The 22,732-nt window shown below is 39.9% G+C and overlaps 1 protein-coding gene across 1 annotated transcript in view; it reads right to left on the bottom strand.

Moving 5' to 3' along the window:
- LOC127673230 (zinc finger protein 120-like) overlaps positions 1-22,732 on the bottom strand; it is a 33,622-nt gene that overhangs the window by 3,017 nt on the left and 7,873 nt on the right. Inside the window, exons 3-5 of the mRNA XM_052168829.1 lie at positions 12,227-12,341; positions 11,957-12,017; positions 9,805-10,741 (exon numbers count right to left, since the gene is read on the bottom strand). Coding sequence (XP_052024789.1) covers positions 9,805-10,741; positions 11,957-12,017; positions 12,227-12,341 — 1,113 coding nt within the window. The remainder of the gene's footprint in view (positions 1-9,804; positions 10,742-11,956; positions 12,018-12,226; positions 12,342-22,732) is intronic.

Here is a 22,732-nt window from a genome sequence, read left to right as displayed (position 1 = left end):
TTCGGGGACTGAGATATTCTGGATTCTTGGACTTTGCATCCTATCCAGTTCTTGTGGAATAAGACAGACTGCATCCTGGAGGTCAATCTAATATATCGCCCTATCAGGAAAGAGGGAGTGAGTGACAGATCATTTTATGTGATCTTTTGCTCTCGAAAACAGGCACCCCAAATAGACACCCTGGCCCATGAGCACTTTCCCCATTGCCGGTCTAATCAGTTGCCTATAATGTTTAACTCTAGACAATTGTGTGATGTTGAAAGATTTTTTTCTATCCATTCACATTGAGGTGGTGAGAGGCTAGTGATTAGAAGGGAGTGAGGAGGAGGAGCTAGGGAGAGAGACACAGGGAGATGCATGCAGGAGCCATGAGTGGGAGAGGGTAGAGATACAGCATGCCAAGATGCAATCAGAGGAAAACATATCTAAAAGTTAGACTATTGGGATAGAACTTTTACTATAATAGATGGCTTTGTTTTTACCTTATTGACATCTTTAACTTTTTAAAAATATATTTAAATATAATTGGCAAATTAATTAATTAAGTGTTGAGAGTCTGTTCTCCTGGGTAATTTGAGGCTCCTTGATTGGGGAATAGCAGAGCTGGTGTCCCACAGGTAGTGTGACATGTGTGAAATGTGGGTCCCCTGCATATGGCAGAGAGAGAACTCAGCAGAGATGCTGAGAAAGCTAGTTGGAAGAGATTGCCTCAGAGGCAAAAATGAGAGAACCTCTGAAGGAGACCCTGTGGAGACCTGGTAAGTGTCATGTGAGGCAAGAGTGGCCAAAAATTCTGGGCCCAAAGTGGCCCCGACTGCTCTAGATAGTACATGGCATGGACCAGATTCTTGATAGCCAGGCTTGACCCTACCAAAGAGTTCGATTGCTGCCTCTGCCAAGGACCTCACTGAGCACACTGGCTGTTTCTCCTGCATTTATTGTGGGTGAGGAATGTATTAGCTCATTTTTAAATCAAATACCATTACAGCATCTAGAGTGATAGCATTTTATGTTGAGAAGCTTCACTCCTTTTGTGTTTGCATGTTTTGTTCTTTGAGCCTAGGTTATCCTGTATAGCCCTGGCTGTCCTGAAAGTAGGTCTGAGTACCAGGCTGGCCTTGAGATCAGAGATCCACCTGCCTCTGCTTCTATCCCCAATCTGCTTCATTCCTATAGGTGCTGAGACTAAAGTATTCCATCACCAGACTGGGCAGAATCTTGCCTCCTTAGGCAATGCAAATAAATGTTAGTATTGTGGATTTAACACCCAATTTACCACAGTGCAATGCTTGGGAGGGTGTAATTAACTAACTGGAGACTTCTTTATATGAGAAGGTCAAGGACTTACTCTCAGCATTCCAAGGATAATCTGAAGGTTCTGAGGGAGTACTATTTTAGTTTTGTCAAAAATACAGCAGATTACAGAGAGCATGGACTGCCAAGTGGACGTGACTTGCCAGCCATGAGTACAAGATCTTCCACGTCTCAGCATCTTTCTTTCTGTGGAGAGACAAACCACAGCTTTGATGATGGCTGGATTGTTGATTGGGATCTACACCCCTTTTACTATGTATTTGAGAGCTTGGACAACCTGAGACACATCAGCAGATTGAATTGTGTCATGAAGGGCCCAGAAGTCTTGCAGACTGAGAGTCAGAGGAAGCAATAAGTGTCCTCAAGAGATGTGGACAACATTTAAGACAAAGGTATAGAGGAGCCAGACCAACCCTCAGGAAGCTTGCTCAGGGAGAAAATGCTGGAACTTGCGACCTGTGATGGTGTAGTCTGCCCTGACCAGAATCCTGCTTCTGACCGTCCCAGGAACCTAGGATGCTGGGCATGGCTTCAAAGGGCTTTCAGTTAGAAGAAGAAGTGAAAAAAACTCACCCAGAACTCTGTTTGTAGTCTTGGAACCCTGAAGCCTGCTAAGACTTGTAATTAGGGGATCTTCTGTCAGCCCATGCCAAGGCATCCCTTCCTCCTGTGGTTACCAGACACAAGACAAGGTATAGTACAGAATAGAGTTTATTCAGGGCATGGAGAGGGGAGTCAAGAGGGAAGTAGAGGCAGAGAAAGGCAGAGAGAGGGAGAGAGTAGAGAAGTACAGGCAGCCATGACCATGTGGAGAGATGGGGGAGAGGAGAGGAAGGGAGGGAAGCCTAAGAAGGGGCAAGAGAGAAGCTGAGAGTGAGAGGATAAGAGAGGGGGAGGGGCAGGCAGCCCCTTTTATAGTGCACCAGACCTACCTGGCTGTTGCTAGGTAACAGTGGGGAGGGGCATAGCTGGCTGTTGCCAGGTAACTGTGGGGTGGAGCTTAGACAGAATCCTAACAAAGCGGAGGTTCCTCGGGGCATGGTTGTAAGGGGCAGCCTTGGTTATCTTAACTGGTGTGGGAAGCCCCACCCACTGTGGGCAGCATTATTCCCTGGCTAGGATCCCGGGCAGTGTGTGGAAAGGGGCTGAGCAGCAGCAGACGTTCATTGCTCTTGGCGTCCTGATTATTTACACACCTGATGTGAGTGAGCAGCTGCTTCACACTTCAGAGTGGCATTGCCCACCATGAGGGACTTTACTGTGAACCGTGAGCTGGAATAAACCTGTTCTCCTGACAGAGTGTTTTATCAAAGCAACAGCAGTGATTAAGATACTTGTAAATTGACCTTTATCCATTCAAGGTGGTCACAATGAGAGGTCATGTTGTGATTTGTTTAAAGAATTTTTTATTAGATATTTTCTTATTTACATTTATTTTTTTGTTTTTTTTTTTTTTGAGACAGGGTTTCTCTGTGTAGCCCTGGCTGTCCTGGAACTCACTCTGTAGACGAGGCTGGCCTCAAACTCAGAAATCCACCTGCCTCTGCCTCCCAGAGTGCTTTTTTTGAAAAATAAATATATTTTTAAATTTATTTATATTTTATATATTTTATATTATATATTCATAGCTTTATATTTATATTTTATTTACATTTCAAATGTTGTCCCCTTTCCTCATTTCCCCTCTGAAAACCCTCTATCCTATCCCCCTCCCCATGCTCACTAACCCACCCACTCCTGCTTCCCTGACCTGGTATTCCCCTACCCTGGGGCAATGAGCCTTCATGGGTCCAAGGGCCTCTCCTCTCATGGATGTCCAACCTGTACATCCTCTACTACCCATGTGGCTGGAGACATGGGTCCCTCCATGTGTACTCTTTGGTTGGTGGTTAGGTCCCTGGGAGCTCTGGGGTTACTAATTGGTTAATATTATTGACTCTCCTATGGGGCTGTAAACCCCTTAAATTCCTTGGGTCCTTTCTCTATCTCCTCCATTGTTGACCCTGTGCTCAGTTCAATGGCTGACTGAGAGCGTCCCCCTCTGTGTTTGTCATGCACTGGCAGAGACTCTCAGGACACAGCTATATCCGGCTCCTGTCAGCAAGCACTTGTTGGCATCAACAATAGTGTCTGGGTTTGGTACATGAGCTGGTTACTGGCCCCAATATGCTCGCATTACCCTAACTCACCCAAACTGTTATTGCAACAACACTGAAGGTAAGAGGAGGCCCTTTGTCCACAGTCCAGCTATGCTGGCAGGTCTTGAGGTAGCCACAAGATGGCTCACAAATTTGGCCAGAGTGTATGAAAAAATAAAAGAGAGAAAATAAAACCCCTACACCTTTTTTAGATTGTGTCATGGAGACATTTTTGACAATACACACCCATGGACCCTGAATCACCAGAAGCAAAGGCAGCAGTGGCTTGAGCTTTTGTCAATCAGGGAACACCAGCTATGAAGACAAAGCCCCAGAGGGTGGAGTAGTTAGGACAGAGTTATTTAAGAGATTTGAAGACAGTGGCAAAGAGAGTATTTAATCGAGGACAGACTGCAGAGGAGACGCAGATGAGAGGACAGAAGCAACAGACTGGAGACCTGGGAAAGATCCTGTTGTCAGCCAAGGGCAAATCAGAAGACCATAAGTGATGCCTAAAAAGGAGATAAGGGGGCCCTGAGAATCAAAACTGTCCCCACCACAAGACCAGGGTTACCCTAAAAGTAAAATGGAAACCCATCAGCTTTTGATGAAAAAGTGCAGCATACTGTCTTGCTAAAACCTACAGACAGAGTCTCTCTATCAGTTTATAAATGACTTCCCAGTGGTAACAGAAACAAAGAAATGCAGGACCTCTTAGATGCCTTTAAAAATCCTGACTATTTAAGCCTCTGGGGAAAAAAAGCCTTACTCTGTCAACTTTGGTGGCCTTTATAGACTTGAGAAACGCATACTCAGACCAGGGTTCCTGGCATTAGACAATGGCCAATGTATCACCAATTGGCAGGAACCTGCCCCCTCCCTGTTTACACCTCGGCGCAGCAATGGCCTCCTGGTTAAAGATGATGGCAGAATGACTCATTGTCAGCCTCTCTCCTTGAATGCCCCCAGGACAACTTCTCAGCAGACCTGATACTAGACCTTGACCTCCCTGGATGGGCCTCTGTATGACTCTTCATATAGATGCAGGGGTAACAGTATTCACAAATGGCCACAGCCTCATTCAGGATGGACAGAATTATGCTGGGGTAGTGGTAGTGTCAAATACCAAGATCACATGGGCAGAATCACACCTGTCAGGAATGTCAGCCCAGAAAGCTGAAATAGAAGCTATGAAAACATCACTAGAACTGAGAAAAAACATGAAACAGATGGCTGGTGTGCCATTGCTACCTCTCATATCCATGTGGCCATTTATAAGGAGAGTAGCCTTCTGATGAGAAAGGACTAAACTCCATCCCAGAGAGACAAAACATAAGCCCAGTGGGTGGCCCCAATAAACTGGGCTTTTCATGTACTTGATTGCAACAGGCCCAGGAGACCCCACACTCTAATCAGACAAAACATGTGATATGGGTCAAAAACCTGTTGCTGTCTCAGTGTTGTAAGAGATGAGGGAGGACAGCTAACTGACTACTAACTAATTGTATGAGATAAAATGATTATACACAGAAATGAAGGAAGAAATTAGAGACTTTCTAGAGTTCAATGCAAATGAATATGCAACATGAACAATCTCATGGAAAATAAAGAACATGAAAGTGGAGCTAAGAAGAAAGTTCACAGCACAAAATTCCTACATTGAAAAAAAAACAAGCTTTCATGCTGGTAAATTAATAGCATGATTTAAAGGCTACAACAGAAAGAAGTGAGGAAGCAATGAAAACAGGGAAGAGAAATCAAGAAATTATCGCTATAGAGCTGAAACCAGTAAAATAGAAATAGAAGAAGAAGAATCAATGAAACATGGAGATGGTCTTTTGAGCCTTTTATTACACCAGTTTCATGAACCTTTATTAAAATATAAAGATATCCAAATTAATGAAACCTAAAATGAAATGGGGAGGAAATAACATGCAATGAAGAAATATAGAGAGTGGTAATGACATAGTTTTAAAAAGGGTGAACTCCACCAAGGTGGAAATTATAAAAGAAATGGTTAATTTCCTCAATAGATTCCACTTACCAAAATTAAAATAAACTAAGAAAATCAACTTAAACAGACATAAATTCCTAGGAAAACTGAATTCATTAAAAACATGCCACCAATATGAGCCTATGTCCACGAGTTTTAGGGTAGAATCCTACCAGACATTCAGAGAGGATTTAACAAGAATTCAGTGTATTCAGCAATATAGAAACAAAATAAATATTAGCCAATTTATTTTCTGAACCCATGATTACTCATATATCCAGTCAGGTAAGACTAAGCAATAAAAGCGAATTACAGACCAATTATCCCTAAAACCACAGATGCAAAATTACTAAATAGACAAAATAAATACAATAAAATATAAAACACATCAAAAGATTATTATATTCTTAAATAAATACATTATGATAAAATTCGTAGTGTGATGAAAGATACAAGGGACATGCCTAAACACAAAAATGTCTCTTTACACCAAGCCTATAGCCAACATTAAATTAACTGGAGAGAAATTCAAATTAATTCCACTAATTCCAAAACTAGACAAGGTGGTCAATTCTCTCTATATCTATCTATCCAATATATTATGTAAAAGTTTAGCTAGAGCAATAAGGAAGGTAGAAGGTAATACAAATTACAAAAGCGGAACTAAAATTCTTTTTCTTTGAAGAAGATATGATAGTTTATATAAGTGAGGAAAACTTTACAAAGGCAGTTCCTAGAGCAGATGAGTACTCTCAGCGAAGATGTTGGATTCACGATTAACTAAAAGTGAAAATAAACATTAGTGGCCTTTGTATGTAAAAATGAGATTGCAAGAGCAAATAAAATAGAGAGATAACATAAAATTTGAATTGATTGTTGACACTTGTCACATTTTTTTCTACATAATAAATAACCCAGAGTAACTAAATAAAGGTGTGTTGGCTAAGAACTTACCAAAATCCTTTTAAGCACAGTTTACTTTGGGTATTCTTGAAGGTTCTCAAAAAATACTATGATATTCAAAGGCTTTAATAGATTAATTACATGCTAAAGAGTTTACTCTTGTATAAAGATACTAGAAAGAACAAAACTTCACCACATTGACTATGTTTATGAGGTTTCCCTGCATTACGACATTTTCTCATGGTTTCTAAGACTACTGCGGCATGCAAAGACCATCTTTACCAAATGGAATATTCATAGCATTCTGTCCGGGATGTATTTTTTTTATGCATTCATAGATAACTTTTGTGAAAATATTGTATCACATGATTATAATTATAAGATTTCTCTTCAGTATATGTCCTGTTATATATTTAAAGATGACTATTATATACAAATTTTGGGAACAAGCAAAAGAATCTTGTTCTAAGGACTACCTTTTTGTTGATAATGTACATTTAATCATCAGTTGAAACTAAGGTCAACTCCCAGGTCATAGGGGACCTGCATGCTTAACAATATCTGGCAAGCTTCATGATTTGTTTTGTTCCCTGAAACATAATGACTGTTCCTAATCCTGATTTCTGTTATTCATGGTTTATTCCTCAAAATAAAATTCCTGTTCCTAACTACAAAAGAACTAGTGAGTGTGATAGACTAAAACCTACATTCCGTGTCGTTTCATGTAAAGTAACAACAGAAGAAAATCCTCATTGGTGGGAAATGTAGCTGTATCTTAGCATGGACATTTGTGGTTTTCAGATTTGAAATCTCTGACTCAGGGTGGAGACAGAATGGGGTGATTCAGATAAGCCACTTAATATATTTCTCAAGGATGCATTAATCACTAAAGATTTGACCACAAAATGTTCTTATCATTTGCGTTGTCCTGGTGTTTGAATTGTGTTGGAACTCAGTGAATCTCGTAGCATAAAGGATTTACCACATTGCTAGCATCCATAGAATTTCTCTCCAGTATGAATAATTTCATAATTATGAAGACTAGAGAGGTGTGCAAAGACGTCATTATACTAAACACATTCATGACGTTTCTCTCTAACACATATTCTTTCATGAAAATGAAGACTAGAGAATTGTTCAAAGTCTTTGCCACATTAAAAGAAATCATGTTGTTTCTGTCTAGTCATGTCCATTGCTATGAAAAGTCATAATGAACAAGGCAACTCCTATAAAAGCAACAGTTTATTTGGGGCAGGTTTACAGTTTCAGAGGTTTATTCCATTTTCATCATAGTAGGAATGCAGACAGTCATGATGCTGTAGAAGAAGCTGAGAGTTCTGCATCTTTTTCCAGTGGCAGATAGGATGAGACTGTCTTCCAGGGACCTAATATGGGGGTCTCTTCAGCACTTGTTGGAATTTCAAACTCCATACCACAGTGATGCACTTCCTCCAACAAGGCCACACCATCTCATAATGCCACTCACTTAGCTTAGTATATTTAAACTACCACATTCCACTGCCTGGCCCCCATATGATTCGTCGAACTCATTAGTGTATAGGGATCATACTTAAGCATGCAAAATACTACTTTAAAAGTCTCAATCTTCTATAGCAGTCTCAAAAATGTTAAGAGTCCAAAGTTCAAAGAGTCTTCTGAGATTAAGGCAAAAATGTAATAGTAATCACATATATTTTCAAAAACAAAAACCACATCATGTGTCTTCATATAAAGAGGATACACTTCACCCTTTTTCTAAAGGTCATTGTGAGGAAATCCTGTATCTAAAAAAGATCAAAAGCAGCTGAGCAGTCTCTAAACTTTGGACGTTCTGGTATCATGCCAAAGCATTCTTCTGATCTATAACTCCTTTCTGCATTGTTTACTGAAGCACAATTGTTTCACTTCAAGTGGTTTTATTTCCTTAAAGCAGTTTTCCTGCGCAGATAAAACACAGTTCTAACGTCTCAAAATTTTGGTTTCTCCAATATAATTTCAATATCACAGCTTCTTGTTTCAATTTTTGGGATCCACACATGATCATCTCTGGTCCTCTAAAGAGACTGGGTCACTTTTCCAGCTCTGTCCTCTCTATCACTCTAAGGTCTGGTTGACTCCACTCTCCTGCTCTTGCTGTTCTTGATTCTCATCCCATGGTACTTGCATCTTCAGGATGCTGTGTTCTCCTGCTGCAAAAATGCTTAACCCATAGCCTCCCTATGATCGCTCAATGATGCCAAGCCTCAGCTGCTCTGCATGACAACTTCATGCATTCAAAACCAATACCTCTTGGGTAATTCTTATACATGAACAAGTCCAGCTGCACCACTAGGTCCAACCTTGACTATCTCTGGAACACACCCTCTTTTTCACTCAGAAAACACTACCCAGAAGATGTTACCTCAGTGATGCTTATTTCTTCCCCATCACCTCTAATTCTTGAATTACAGCTATCCAGCATTAATTGTCTCCTTAGTCCCTGCTGTTCTTGCCTCTAAATCCAGAGCCACACAGACAAAGCTGCTGAGTTCTCCCACTTGATGTGGCTGAAACATCGACACTTCTATAATATTATTCCACAATTTTTATTCTTCAAAAATTTCACTGCCTAAACTTGGCAGTCCTGGAATTTGCTCAGTAGAATAACCTTGAACTCAGAGATCTCCAGGGCTCTGTCTCCTGAACTCTGGGATAAAAATCATTTAACACCATGCCTGGACCTAAGCTTTTCCTTTCAGGTAGTAAATTGAAAACGCAGAATAGCAATCAAGTTCCCTTCTCAGTTTGACACATACTTTTATAGTCATATCTCCACATGAAAACAATAACCATATAATAATAATTCCTAATATGATATAGTTCACTTTCATACAACTACAAATCCGTATGTTTAGCTGGATGGAACCTTGCCCTAATGTAACCATTCTTTTAACACCATTGCATATCCTTGATCACAGGATTTAGCTTCCTTCAACATCCTGATGATGCCTTGCATTTTGAACCTTACATTTTGTATTTTTCATTTCTTAGTTTTGTATACTTGTTAAAAACTGTAAGGCCAAATTCTTTGTGGTGATTTTCATGACTTACGTTGTCAAAACAATCTCTTTAACATAGCCTCAAGGAAACTCTTCAGACAAGGTTAAAAGCCAGAAATCTTCTTTGCCAAGGCATCCAAAGAACCATCTCCAGAGTGGAAATAATCCCAACCACCAATGTCTATCATATTCCTAATATGATAGCCCCCTCACTCCCACTTAGTTCATGATTATTTTCAGTAGGTTTCTTTTTAGCACAGAGAATTTGCAGATATCGCCCTTCTGAATATACTTTACCACACTGATTACATTAATGAAATGTCTGTCTTGTATGTGTTCTTTGATCATAGTGGAAATGAATGGGTGTTGCAATGGTTTTACTGCATTGATTATATTTATAAGGTTTCTCTCGAGTGTGTGTTTTCTTATGTCTTTGGAGATTACTGTGACGTGAAAAGGCTTTACCACATAGATTACATTCATAAGGTTTCTCTCCAGTATGTGTTCTTTTATGATATTGGAGATGACTGGGTCTTGCAAAGGCTTTACCACATTGATTACATTCATAAGGTTTCTCTCCAGTATGTGTTCTTTTATGATTTTGGAGATCACTGGGTCTTGCAAAGGCTTTACCACATTGATTACATTCATAAGGTTTCTCTCCAGTATGTATTCTTTTATGATTTTGGAGATGACTGGGTCTTGCAAAGGCTTTACCACATTGGTTACATTCATAAGGTTTCTCTCCAGTATGTGTTCTTTTATGATTTTGGAGATCACTGGGTCTTGCAAAGGCTTTACCACATTGATTACATTCATAAGGTTTCTCTCCAGTATGTATTCTTTTATGATTTTGGAGATGACTGGGTCTTGCAAAGGCTTTACCACATTGGTTACATTCATAATGTTTCTCTCCAGTATGTGTCAGTTTATGTCTTTGGAGATTACTGTGATGTGAAAAGGCTTTAAAACACTGATTACATTCATAAGGTTTCTCTCCAGTATGTGTTCTTTTATGATTTTGGAGATCACTGTGACCTGCAAAGGCTTTACTACATTTGTTACATTCATAAGGTTTCTCTCCAGTATGTGTCAGTTTATGTCTTTGGAGATCACTGTTACGTGAAAAGGCTTTACCACATTGATTACATTGATAAGGTTTCTCTCCAGTATGTGTCAGTTTATGTCTTTGGAGATCACTGTGACGTGAAAAGGCTTTACCACATTGATTACATTGATAAGGTTTCTCTCCAGTATGTGTCAGTTTATGTCTTTGGAGATCACTTGGTCTTGCAAAGGTTTTACTACATTGATTACATTCAAAAGGTTTCTCTCCCGTATGTGTTCTTTTATGTCTTCGGAGATTACTGTGACCTGAAAAGGCTTTACCACGTTGATTACATTTATAAGGTTTCTCTCCAGTACTTGTTCTTTTCTGATATTGCAAAGTATTGCGCTGTGCAAAGGCTTTACCACATTGATTACACTCATAGGGGTTCTCTCCACTATGACTTCTTATGACACTGCAATCATAATTAACAAATGTGAAATCTTTAGTACATTCATTACTATGACCAATCATGTAATCAATATGAATTATGGTTACAATTTGTTCTAATGGTAAGGAAGCATTAGATCTTATGGTTTTAGCACTTTGTATGTTCATGGTGTTCTCCCTCATCATGAATTAATCAAGACACATGTGATGGTTATTACATGGCTCATATTTATAACATCCTCTTTTAATAAGGGATTTTTATATGATGTATTTCAGCTTTCTGAATGAACTTTGAACAACCTTGTTGTTTATAACACTGACTGTATTCATAATTTTAACTGTACTTTGAAATACAACACATTTGACTGTGAACCAGGACACACAGAATTTCCAAATTCCTAGTACCCATCGACTTTTTCTATACTATGAGTTTGGGGATATTCCCCATAAAACTAGAAAAACAATTAATTGCAAATATATATCATATTCCTAATGTCTATCAAAAGCAGAATACTACATATCTACTCCTTGTTTTAGAAAAAAAATGTTTTGCTTCTTATAATATCCCTATGCTCACATGGTTTCTATCCATTGGGACACATGATATACCTAACTGAAAAAAAATGACAAATGAAAGGTTTACACATTGCATTTACACTGTTTGATTTTGTATTCCTCATAACATGTGCCATATAGATTAATGTTTCTCCACAACAACATTCTTGGTTCTCATAAAATGCCCTCTCACCAAACTTAATCATATTTTTATAAGAATATGAGTATCACCAATTTTACTATGGACTATTTGCTTACTAGAATGTTTAGGATATAAATTTATCACTATTTAATATGCAATATCTATGTACTATGGGACTATATAGATTGGCAGGTCCACTGCACAGCTCTACCGTAGCTACTTATTAAAGGGATACACAAATCAGATATTGGATCTTATAATCATAGTTACACTTAAAGGACTGTTATTTCACACTTTTGCTTTTCGCTGGAGATTCTAAAAGATATGAAAAATTCCTTAGAGGCAAATTTGTATCATCTTCCACATGAAAATTACCTTTCAAGTCTTGTACTACTTTGAAAGTGTGCTTCAAGGTGATGGTCTTCCCAATTATAGCCTAAAACACAATATAAAAAATTAAATGATATTCTATTAGAAATTTAAAAAAATTCAAGATACTGTGAATTTTCACTGCACCATATATGTTACAGTGAAAATTTAGTGAAACTGAATTATTCAGCTCGATCTTCATTATTCACAATTAAAATAGTAAAAGACCATCAATAAACAATAAACATTTGTTTCTTTAAAAAAAATAAGTTTTACCGATAGCTTTGAGGTTCAGGTAGGTTTCTAACATCACATCTCTGTAGAGATTCTTCTGAGAAGGATCCAGCAAATTCCACTCTTCCTCAGTGAAGTTCACATGTACATCATCAAAAGTCACTGCATCCTAAATTTCCCATATGTGTACAACACAAAGCATGATACTAACATCAATGTAAAGGAAATACATGCTTTTTTGAAAACATATTCATATAATATTGGCACTTGCTCCACTTATATTCTGACTCAGAATTTACAATCACTGTCATTTTAGAAGGAGCATTAATTATAAGATCTACCTGTGTTCCTTTTGAACACTTTGTATAGGATACAGCCTTGCCAGAGGAATGCCTAATGAGAGGGAGATGCAGGAGAAACAGATCCACAACATTGAGCACACATCTGAAAAATTGTATGAACATTTACTAACTACAAGAGTTATGGGCAAGGTGGATGTATTTGCCCATGACTTCAATCACAGACGTACAAACAGGTGTATGTCTGTGAGGTGGATGGCAGCATGTCATATGTATTATGTTCTAGGAGATCAAAAGTTATATATTAAGACCCTCAATCCCTACCAAAATCCACCAAGGAAATAAAAATGATAGAGAACTCAGAGTTCTTTACTAATACTTCCCACAACGAATTATACATTCACTTGAGATCTGTATCCATCTTGTAGAAGCATGAGGTGCAACAGTTTAAACTATAACATTAATAAAATTTTGCTAAAAGGGAATGAGTGACTAAGGCCCCTGGCACATAAGTAGCAGAAGTTCAGGTTAGTCTCCATGAGGGTCCTCCAACAACTGGAACAGAGTCTGTCCCTAAAGCTGCTGCCTATCTAACTATACTCCAATATCTGGCCTTAGTGGGAGAGGATGCACTTAACCCAGCAGAAACTTGAAGCCCCGCGGTGTGGAGATACCCAGGGGATCCAATCAACTCCATTCTGATCCTGGATGCTATAGGCTCATGTTTATATTGTGATGAAAATGCATTCAGTCTACAGTGAACCTAATAGTCTGCAGGAGCTCCTACACAATTCAAATGTCTAAAGTGTCTTCTGACACTCAAGGTAATATCTTGAAAGTCAAATCTTTTAAACTCAGAAAAAAATCACATCTTTCCAACATACAATGGTACAGAATACCCATTTTTTTGAAATAGACAGGAATGTACACTGCTTTTTCTACCACATGACATGCCTACCAGGAGACAAAGCAGACTTTCCATTAGACTTACCACAGTATGTGTTATCCCACATGCTATTTATACAGCACAGCTGTCCCTAATACTGTACAAACACCAGGGGCAGCTTAACCTCTCTCGTGACTATGTCTCCTGGTGGATTGCTAAGATCATATCTTCCTGCCTGTCACTTCTCCTAGCTTTCAACATTAGCTAGCATTCCCTACTGAACATACCCACCAAACAGGTCAGGAAAAGGGGCGACATTCAGCCAACATTCTCTGAAAATGTAGACAGCAAACAGTACGTCAGGAATAAAATTACCACCCAAACAAGACAAAACCAGAGACAAGTATCTAGACCTATTATCATCACAAACCCAGATGCCTAAACATCATAATAGGAATATAATGAAGATAAACCAGGGAAATATGTCACCAAGCAATTTAAGGTATCCCGTTTTTGAAGGCAGGACCTCAAAAATTAAAACATGCAAGAGTTCTGATACATTAGAGGTTGTTTTGTGGAAATGAAAGGAGTGAGAACCAAGGGAAGGGATAGAGGCACTCAAGAGGACCTGCAGACTGGCACACTTGTAGGGAGCAGAGAGTGTAGGACGAGAGTAGAGAAAGACTATAGAGGGGGCTTGTGTAGAGAACAGAAACAGGGAAGAAATAAAGAGAGCAGCTGAAGCTAGTGCTCCATGTATATAAAGCACCCCCTTACAACAGCAGTAGCTGATAGAGGCAGGTAATGATTTAAGCAGGTGCTAAGTTTCTGAGACCATGCCATTGAAATTGCCTGCATATTGACCACCACAGAGGCAAGGTTCACATACCAAACAGGAAAGGAAAATACATAGAATAAATGGACTTATTGGTCAAAAACTATTTGGAGTGTAAAAGTTTCCTGGCACTAAATAACCAGGAACACTGCAACATATCAAAAGCAAATACTACAACTGACTGTAATAGAAGACGAATATCAGCAAAACGGACAAGAAAGTAGTTTTAATGATATCCTGAATGAATAATTTCTAAACTAAAACTTTGATTCCTATTAAGGTACAAGAAGCATCCAAAACACTAAATGGATTGGAACAAAAAAAAAGGCCCCTTGCCACACAATATTCAAAGAAGTAGGAATAGTGCAAAACAAACAAAACCAGTCACATGTAAAAATAGACCTATTAGATTCATATCAGCCCTATCAGTGTGCAGTGTAAAACACAAAATGTTTTGAAAATGTGCTGCAGTTTAAAAAAAAAAAAAAGCAGCCATGATATTTCTAAAAGCAATCCAATGGTCCAAGTGATTTAGGAAGACTCAGCCTTGATAGGGAAGATATTCAGATGCCACTGCCTGATTTAGCAAGTAAGAAGCACCACTAGAAACCTCACACATAGTCATATCTAACTGATGTTTCCCATCCAACCCCTGATAGTACCCTCCACCCCAGCACCCACTGCTCAGCCACCTGTTCCTCTCCATTGTGGGCAGATATTCTGTGCTTACCATGTCTCAATTTCGGAGCTTCCCTGGGGTCCCCTCACAGCACAGCAAGGAACAGCAGATTTCAGAGCAGGAAACAGTGAACTATCCTGGCCTGTACAGCCACAGGGAACTTGAAGAAAGGTATCAGGAAGATCCTGCCTCTTTCTTTGAATGGTAGGTCTGCCTGGAGGTCTGGATTGGTCAGTAATCCTAACCACTCCTCAAAGTTAAAGTGTGCTTCTAGTCCAGGGCCAAACTTTTTTCTAGACCTTACGAATGGTTTGCATTCCTTTAGCATTTGTGACTACCTTGCAAGAGGACTTTCATACTACCCAGGCCTTGGGGAGAACCCACATTTTCAGTGCAAGCTACTTAGCTGCCTGTTCCTCCTCTCATTAGCTATGACCGTGCACTTAACAGGGCCTAAATTCAAACCTTGCCTGAGCCTTCCTCACAGCACTTGCCTTCCTCTTCCTGTAATCAAGGTGAATAGCTTGCCTAGCTCATTCCTCAGGTGCAGTGGAGGAATCAATCTGACCCACAAGGGGAAGGGTGCCCAGGAAATTAACTTTAAAGAGTGACTTTAGGAAACAGGAGTTTTGTTTTATCACTTCACTCTGGGCTCAGGGAAATTGCAGCTCCCTGTCACCGGAAGATAAGTCCTAGATTTTGAAGATTCTCTTGTCAGACAGTGTCTTCTTTCTACACACACAGAAAAATTCACTCTATGAGATATGTTGATATAGAGAACCTGTGCTAACACAACTGTAGGTTTTCCCCCCACATTGCCATTGGAGAATGGATGGAGAGAAGAAGGTTTATGGGACATAAGGGTAGGGGGGAACTGGGAAAGGGGAAATCATTTGGAATGTAAACAAAGAATATAGAAAATAAAAATATTAAAAAAAAAGATGTGATGACAAATTATAGTGCTCCAATGTTTGTCATCTGTTTCCTGATTTTCTCCCGGGGTTGTTTCATACCTATCATCTGGTGGAAGGGAATTTTAAGAGGCTACAAAGCAAAACATTTGTTTCCTAAAATCCTTTTTTAATGTTAACAGCCTGGGCATCCTTCCACTGATGGAGCAGCTTTATATCACCACTGCAAGTCAAGTAACAGGTTGTCCACCTTGATTTCAGGAAGAAGAAGGGGAAGTGCTGGAGGGAATTCTCAAGCAAGCTATGTAGTCAGGTCATGATGAATGCAGGATCACTGGCCACAAAGGGGAGGAGAAAGCAGCTGAACAGCTTCAGTTGCAATGGTGTGTCCTCCTCCAGTGCTGGGTGGAGTACAGATGGATGAGGTTTTTGGAGGACAGGCACAAATGCTATGTGAGTGCAATCCTGACCTGAGATATGTGAAAGGTCTGGCACAGGACTGGAAGCACACGCTAGCCTTGAGGAGGGGTTTTGTTAATGTTGATGCATTTTAAATCCATTCTGCATCCCATTTTGTGAGGAGAATTGACAGATGTGAAGGATTTAGTACATCTACATGCACGCAATTGTCTTTTTGGAAATGTCATTTTCTAGGAAACACCATAATCAAAGCATTTGGATCCCATTATATCTTCCAGAATTTTTGAGTCAAAAATCTCATTCAGAAGTCCACACCAAGGGCAGACTCTGAGAAAAATTAACTACATTCCTATGTCAGTAGTTTTACCAATCTCTTCCATACATTCATTATAATAGCATGTTCACATATCTACATGTTTATTTTATTCTGTTCTTTTAATTATTTAATCTTTATTATTTAAACTTATGTAGTTATCACCCTCCTCATTTACCCCCTGACTCTTCCTCTTCACATACCTCCTCCCCCATCTCCAAGAGGATATCCACACCTCACAACTCTCAGAGCTTCCCAATTTCTGGGTCTTACCAATTCTCAGGGGGTCAATGTGTCTTCTCCCACTGAGGCCAAACCAGGTCATCTTATGCCATGTGTGTGAGGGCCTCATGTCAGCTGGTTTATGTTGCCTGGTTAGTGGCATAGTGTGTGAGAGATCTTGGTTGTCTGGGGTAGTTGAAATTGTTGGTCTTCCTAAGGGTCACCCTATCCGTCATACTATTCCAGCTATTCCATAATTCAACCACTGGGTTCCACAGCTTCTGCACATTGTTGGATATAATATTTTGTACTTGAGAAAAAGAACTTTTCTGCCTCAGAATACTGTCCAATATATTGAAGAATAGGTGAAAAACAGGCAGTGCACTGTGATATATGTGCTCCTACTGGGAATAAGTAATTGTGATCTGATTTCTTCTTTGTAGATTATTTAGTTAATTTGTTTGTTTGATTTGGGACGTGGTTTCTACTTGTAGCTATGTCTGTTCTGGAAATCACTTTCTCTACAAGGTCATAGGTACAACTGTCTTATCAAATTTTCTTGGAAGTTACCAGGGGAAAAATATCCACAAAAGCAAAATGATCAATAAAAATGTAATAAGGATTTGAGAATTTTATTTCTTCCAGAATAAACAAAGCAACTGAATGAGTTAAGATTTTATGGAGAAAGTTCTCAAGACGGGAAGATATGATACTTCTAGCCATCACTAGAGGAGCCAGTGACAGTGATTTCAAAACTAGATACATGTACTAGATACATTACTATAATCTAATAATTGATAGATATGTGTCAACGTTTGACAGAATTCTTTAAATATTTCTTCAGAAATATGATTTCTCCCCGAGCTTTTGGATAGAATTTCTGTCTGGTCTTATTGAAATGATGTAGATCTTGGGCACAAAGATGCATCCAAGCATCCCTGCACTGGATGCCAAGATGGAGAAGATCTCCACAGCAACCATGACCTTGTCCTTGGTGCTATGGTAGACAGGAAGGAAGGTGACCCAGACACTGCAGAACACTAGCAGGCTGAAGGTCAAGTATTTGGCTTCATTGAATGAGTCAGGCAGATTCCTTGCAAAGAAAGCAACAGTGAAACTTCCAAGGGCTAGGCAGGCCAAGTATCCCAGGACACAGTAGAATGCAGTAACCAAGCCCTTGTTGCAAACAATGATGATGTGGCCATACTCAGAATGTTCATCACTATCAACAAAAGGAGGAGAAACTGCTAGCCATATTGTGCACAGAATACATTGGAATAGGGAACAAATGGAAACAATGTAGTTGGGTGTCCTGAATACTAGAAAGTTTCTCAACCAGCTTCCTGGGTCTGTGTCTTTGAAAGCCAGAACCACAATGGTTGTTTTGGCCAGAACTTTGGAAACAGCCACCGTTAATACAATTACAAATGTGATTTGCTGCATGATACAGGTTGTTATGTTAGGATGGCCAATGAAGAAAAAGGAGCACAGAAAACAGAACATGAGTGAGATGGGTAATATGGAGCTGAGGATTCTGTTATTGGCCCTTACAATAGGAGTGCCATGGTGCTTGACAAAGACACAGAGTACCACAGCTGTGAATGCAGAGAAACAGAAGACTATTAAGGCAAGAGCCATACACAAGGGGTCTTCATAGCTTGGAAACATTACACGTTTGTGAATGCATTTGTTGTGTTCTGTGTTGGCATACTGGTATTTTGTCCTATCACAATGTCCCACTGTCCTATTACAATACCCCACTGTCCTATCACAATGTCCCACTCTCTGATCATAGTGCCCCACTATCCCATCACAATGTCCCACTGTCCCATCACAAATCCCCACTGTCCCATCACAACTATACATTGTCACATGACAATGCCCCATTGTCCCATTACAATGCCCTACTCTTCCATCACAATGACACATGGTCATATCACAATGCCCCAATGTCCCATCACAATCCCCCACTCTCTGATCATAGTACCCCACTATCCCATCACAGTGCCCCACTGTCCTATCACAATGCCTCACTGTCCCATCACAATGACACATTGTCACATCACAATGCCCCATTGACCCATCACAATGCCACACTGTCCCATCACAATGCCCCACTCTCCCATCACAATGTCCCATTGTCCCATCACAATGCCTCACTGTCTCATCACAGTGCCGACTGTCCAATCACAATGATACATTGTCTCATCCCAATGCCCCACTATCCAATCACAATGTTCCACTGTCCCATCACAATGCCCCACTGTCCCATCACAATGTCCCATTGTCCCATCACAATACTCCACTCTCCCATCACAGTGCCCCACTGCCCCATCACAGTGCCCCACTGTGCATCAAAGTGCCCCACTGTCTCATCACAATGCTTTTATTAATCAGGGTTCTTCTGAGTCACAGAACATATCGGTGGTCTCTATATATTTAGGGAGTTTCTCGAGGACTCACAGTCTGCAGTCCAACTCCCCATCCATGGTCAGCAGTAGCTCTAGATGGACGTCCAAGGATCTAGCAGTTGCTCAGTCCCATGAGGCAAGCAGGCAAAGATGAGTGTCTGCCTCCTTCCAATGTCCTTATGTAGGTATCCAGCAGAGGGTGTGGCCCAGATTTAAGGCTGTCAGTCTCCAGAAGGGGGCGTGGCCCAGATTAAAGGCTGTCAGTCTCCAGCAGAGGGTGTGGCCCAGATTAAAGCCATGTGCTACTGTGACTTTAATCGCAGATGATCCTGAACTTGGAGATCTCCTTGTCTTAATCTTCTGGAATTCACAGAAACTATGCTTCAAAATTTCCTCGCCAAGATCCAGGTCAGAAACCTGTATCTCTGAGCCTCCAGATTAGGATCACAGGTGAGCTAATTCTGGATTAATTTTGAGATTGTAATTAGGATTCTTAACATTCAGGGCAAAAAATGTCTTTTCCATGAGAATATGAAATTTATTACTATATGGCCACATAGGGCTTCACAGCTATATCCTTCCCATGCACGGAAGGACTCTAGAGACCAGGCTAGAGATCACTGTCCATTCTCAGGCTTGGTGATCATTATCTCTCTCCAGAAAACACTCATCTCCTGGATAATAGGAGCTGTGATCTGCATAGAGTAATGGGGTGTTGTTAGATCTGAGACATTTAGACCACACTTGGCGGCAGTCAGGTGTGGTATACTATGGTTAATTGTGTTTTAGATAGGTTGGAAGTGACTGAGGGACAGATGAGAGCTGTTTGAGAAAAGGAGGATTTGGACATTTGTTGACAAGTTTGAACACACAAATGTTGGGGAGTGTCTGGTGAGATGAGTCTCTCACAGCCTGACTGACAGAGCAGGGAACACAGAGAATGCACTATACCCTTTGATTTCATCTCTCAGTCACAGTGTCAGATCTGAGTCATCTTGTTTTCCTGATCGCTGTCCGCAGGCATCATCTCCAAGCAAGACCGTCCTGAGAACGTCTCTCCAGTCCTGAATCTCCACATGCTGAAGGTGACCCTGGAGCTGCCTTCTAACAAGTTCATTCGGCCAAAGCCTAGGGAGAAAGTGGACATCTCAAGTCTTCTGCTGCCAACGTGATGGGCTGGCTCTTCTCTCCATCCTGACCCAGGTCTCCACAGCTAACACATTTGGAAATAAAGCACAGCACTTTCCCATTGTTCTGACACTGACAAATCTCAGTGGCTGAGACCTCTGGCTTTTGAAAGGGAGGTGATCAACATTTGTGTCCCAGGAGAGTCTCCCGGGATGGGCCCCTCAGCTTCTGTTCAGTAGAGGAACAGCATTAACAGGAAGGCAAAGCCTGTTCCCCATGACATACACAATCCCTTGTCTGAACATTCTAGTGAATCCGGGAGAGTTCTAGGCATCCCTGTGATGTCACCAGCGATGTCACAACACCCGCTGCTCTCAGGGCTTTCAATTAGTCCCTAGAGAGTTCACCCACATTTATGCCTGCAAGATGGAGGAGGAGTCTACTTGAGAGTGAGAATGGGGAGCTTAGAGAAATGAGAGAGAGGCCAAAGGAAGCTGGCTTTCCATCTCAGTGTAAACCAGCAAGGAAGATGTGGTCCTGGGAAAAGCACAGTGAGTCATGGAACTATGACATAAAAGTTCCTGAAGTAGCCATACTTGAGCCTGGCTTCCCTTGAGTGGATGACAGGAAATGGTTCCACTGTGAAGCTAATGAACTTTCCTGCTTATCATAATTCCTGAATGTCAATTATTCTAGTACATTAATTTGTCTATCACCTAAGAGAGGATCTGGTTATTCCAAAGCTATTCTGCTGTGAATTTTTAAATTTTCCTCTTACTGCCCATTGGAGTGTAATCTGTGGACATAAGGAGACCATAAAGGGTCAGGGAGGAAATATTTTCTAGTTTATATGAGTTCAACACTTTACTCCCAGTTTGTTTTTCTAGGTACAGTGGCTATCAGACTATAGCAACTCAGAGCAAAATATTATTTTGACACCTTACACTCTAACTCCTCCTCTCTCAACCTTATCCATGAAAATGAGACCCTAAACTTCCTGAATCAGCAGATTGTGCATCAGACATATGTTTAATGCAGGCAATCTACTGTCAGAATCAGAGACTGGATACTTTTTCCAGCTCTAGGTTGTTTTAGACTTTCAGTTGGATACTAACAAAGGAAGTAGAAACTTTGATATTCACACAACCCAACTGATAATCAAAGAATTAGTTGCCTACAGACAGATAGACGGGTGTCAGCAGTGAACATTTGTGCTACTCTGTGCTGGATGTCACTGGCAGCTATTTCTGCAGCTAATTTTTCTTTGAGATAAAAAGCTCTTTAGTACTATTCTGCTCTAGACATGTCTGGTTTACTTTCTTTCCTGTCTAACTATATGTTTACTGAAGGACATTATGTGAAATTTTCATTTGACAGTAAAAATTATGGAAAGTGAATTCCAACAAACAATGAACACAAATTCCTGGCTTATTAAAATATGTCCTTTTACTACTTATGTATAGACTGTAAATATGAGATCATGGTTTGTATTTAATATAATGTACCTAATATCAAATGGATTACAAGTAAATTAAACTTGCAAATATGGGCCTATTTCATTTTGTTCCTTATGACATTAAAGTTAAAAATTTATATGAAAAGATGAAAATATATTTAATCAATAAATCCACATAGGTAAAAAAATACAAAATAATAATATGGATCTAAATCTTTCTTTGGAATACATAAGATTATGTTAAAAATTTAATGTATACCTTTAAGGACATGATATTTGTAAATATACAATTCTGGTTCACATGGTATCTCATTAATCCCTATCCTAATCCTACTACATAACACAGTGTGTATCCCTTAAGGTTCTAAATTAATTTTAAATTGGTTACAAAACCTAGACCAGGAGATGTTATTCATATTGGACATAGTACTCACTTATACAAGAAAAACATCTGCTCCTTAAATTATGACATATACGTATCTGTAATTTTATACAGATAAAAACATATTAATTTAAAACTATATTTATCTTTTAAAGTGTTTCTTTCAGTGGTCTCTTTTTGTGAAATTTTCTAGAAAGAATCTGATTTCTGAGACTGACAGTGAATCAGAGAGTCAATGTGTGGGACAAGAGACCTGTGGGATTCCAGATGGGTGCTGTAAAATCATGGATAACAGGAATCTACTGTCACCTGATTTTGTGTGAGTGTGGTGCCAGGTCTTGGCCTACAGAAGCTAAACCATCACTTTTGCCATGCCTCACTTAAATGCCAAAACTTTTCATGCCAGACTTCAGTTTAGAGGACCAGACATTACTTTGAACTCAGGTAAACTCACAGGCAGATACCTAGCACTAGTTTCCATGTTGCCCCCAACAAAGCCTAAAACTAAATCCAGTCTGTAGGTTAATCCTCAACAAGACCAGAGTTTCCAGGTTACAACCTCAACAAGACCAGTGACTCAGGGTATTCCACCTAACAAACCTGCAT

This window comes from Apodemus sylvaticus, chromosome 22 (genome assembly GCF_947179515.1).
Source record: "Apodemus sylvaticus chromosome 22, mApoSyl1.1, whole genome shotgun sequence".
Taxonomy (NCBI): Eukaryota; Metazoa; Chordata; class Mammalia; order Rodentia; family Muridae; genus Apodemus; species Apodemus sylvaticus.
Note: the sequence above shows the minus strand (reverse complement) of the source record. Positions and strands in the feature narration are given on the sequence as shown.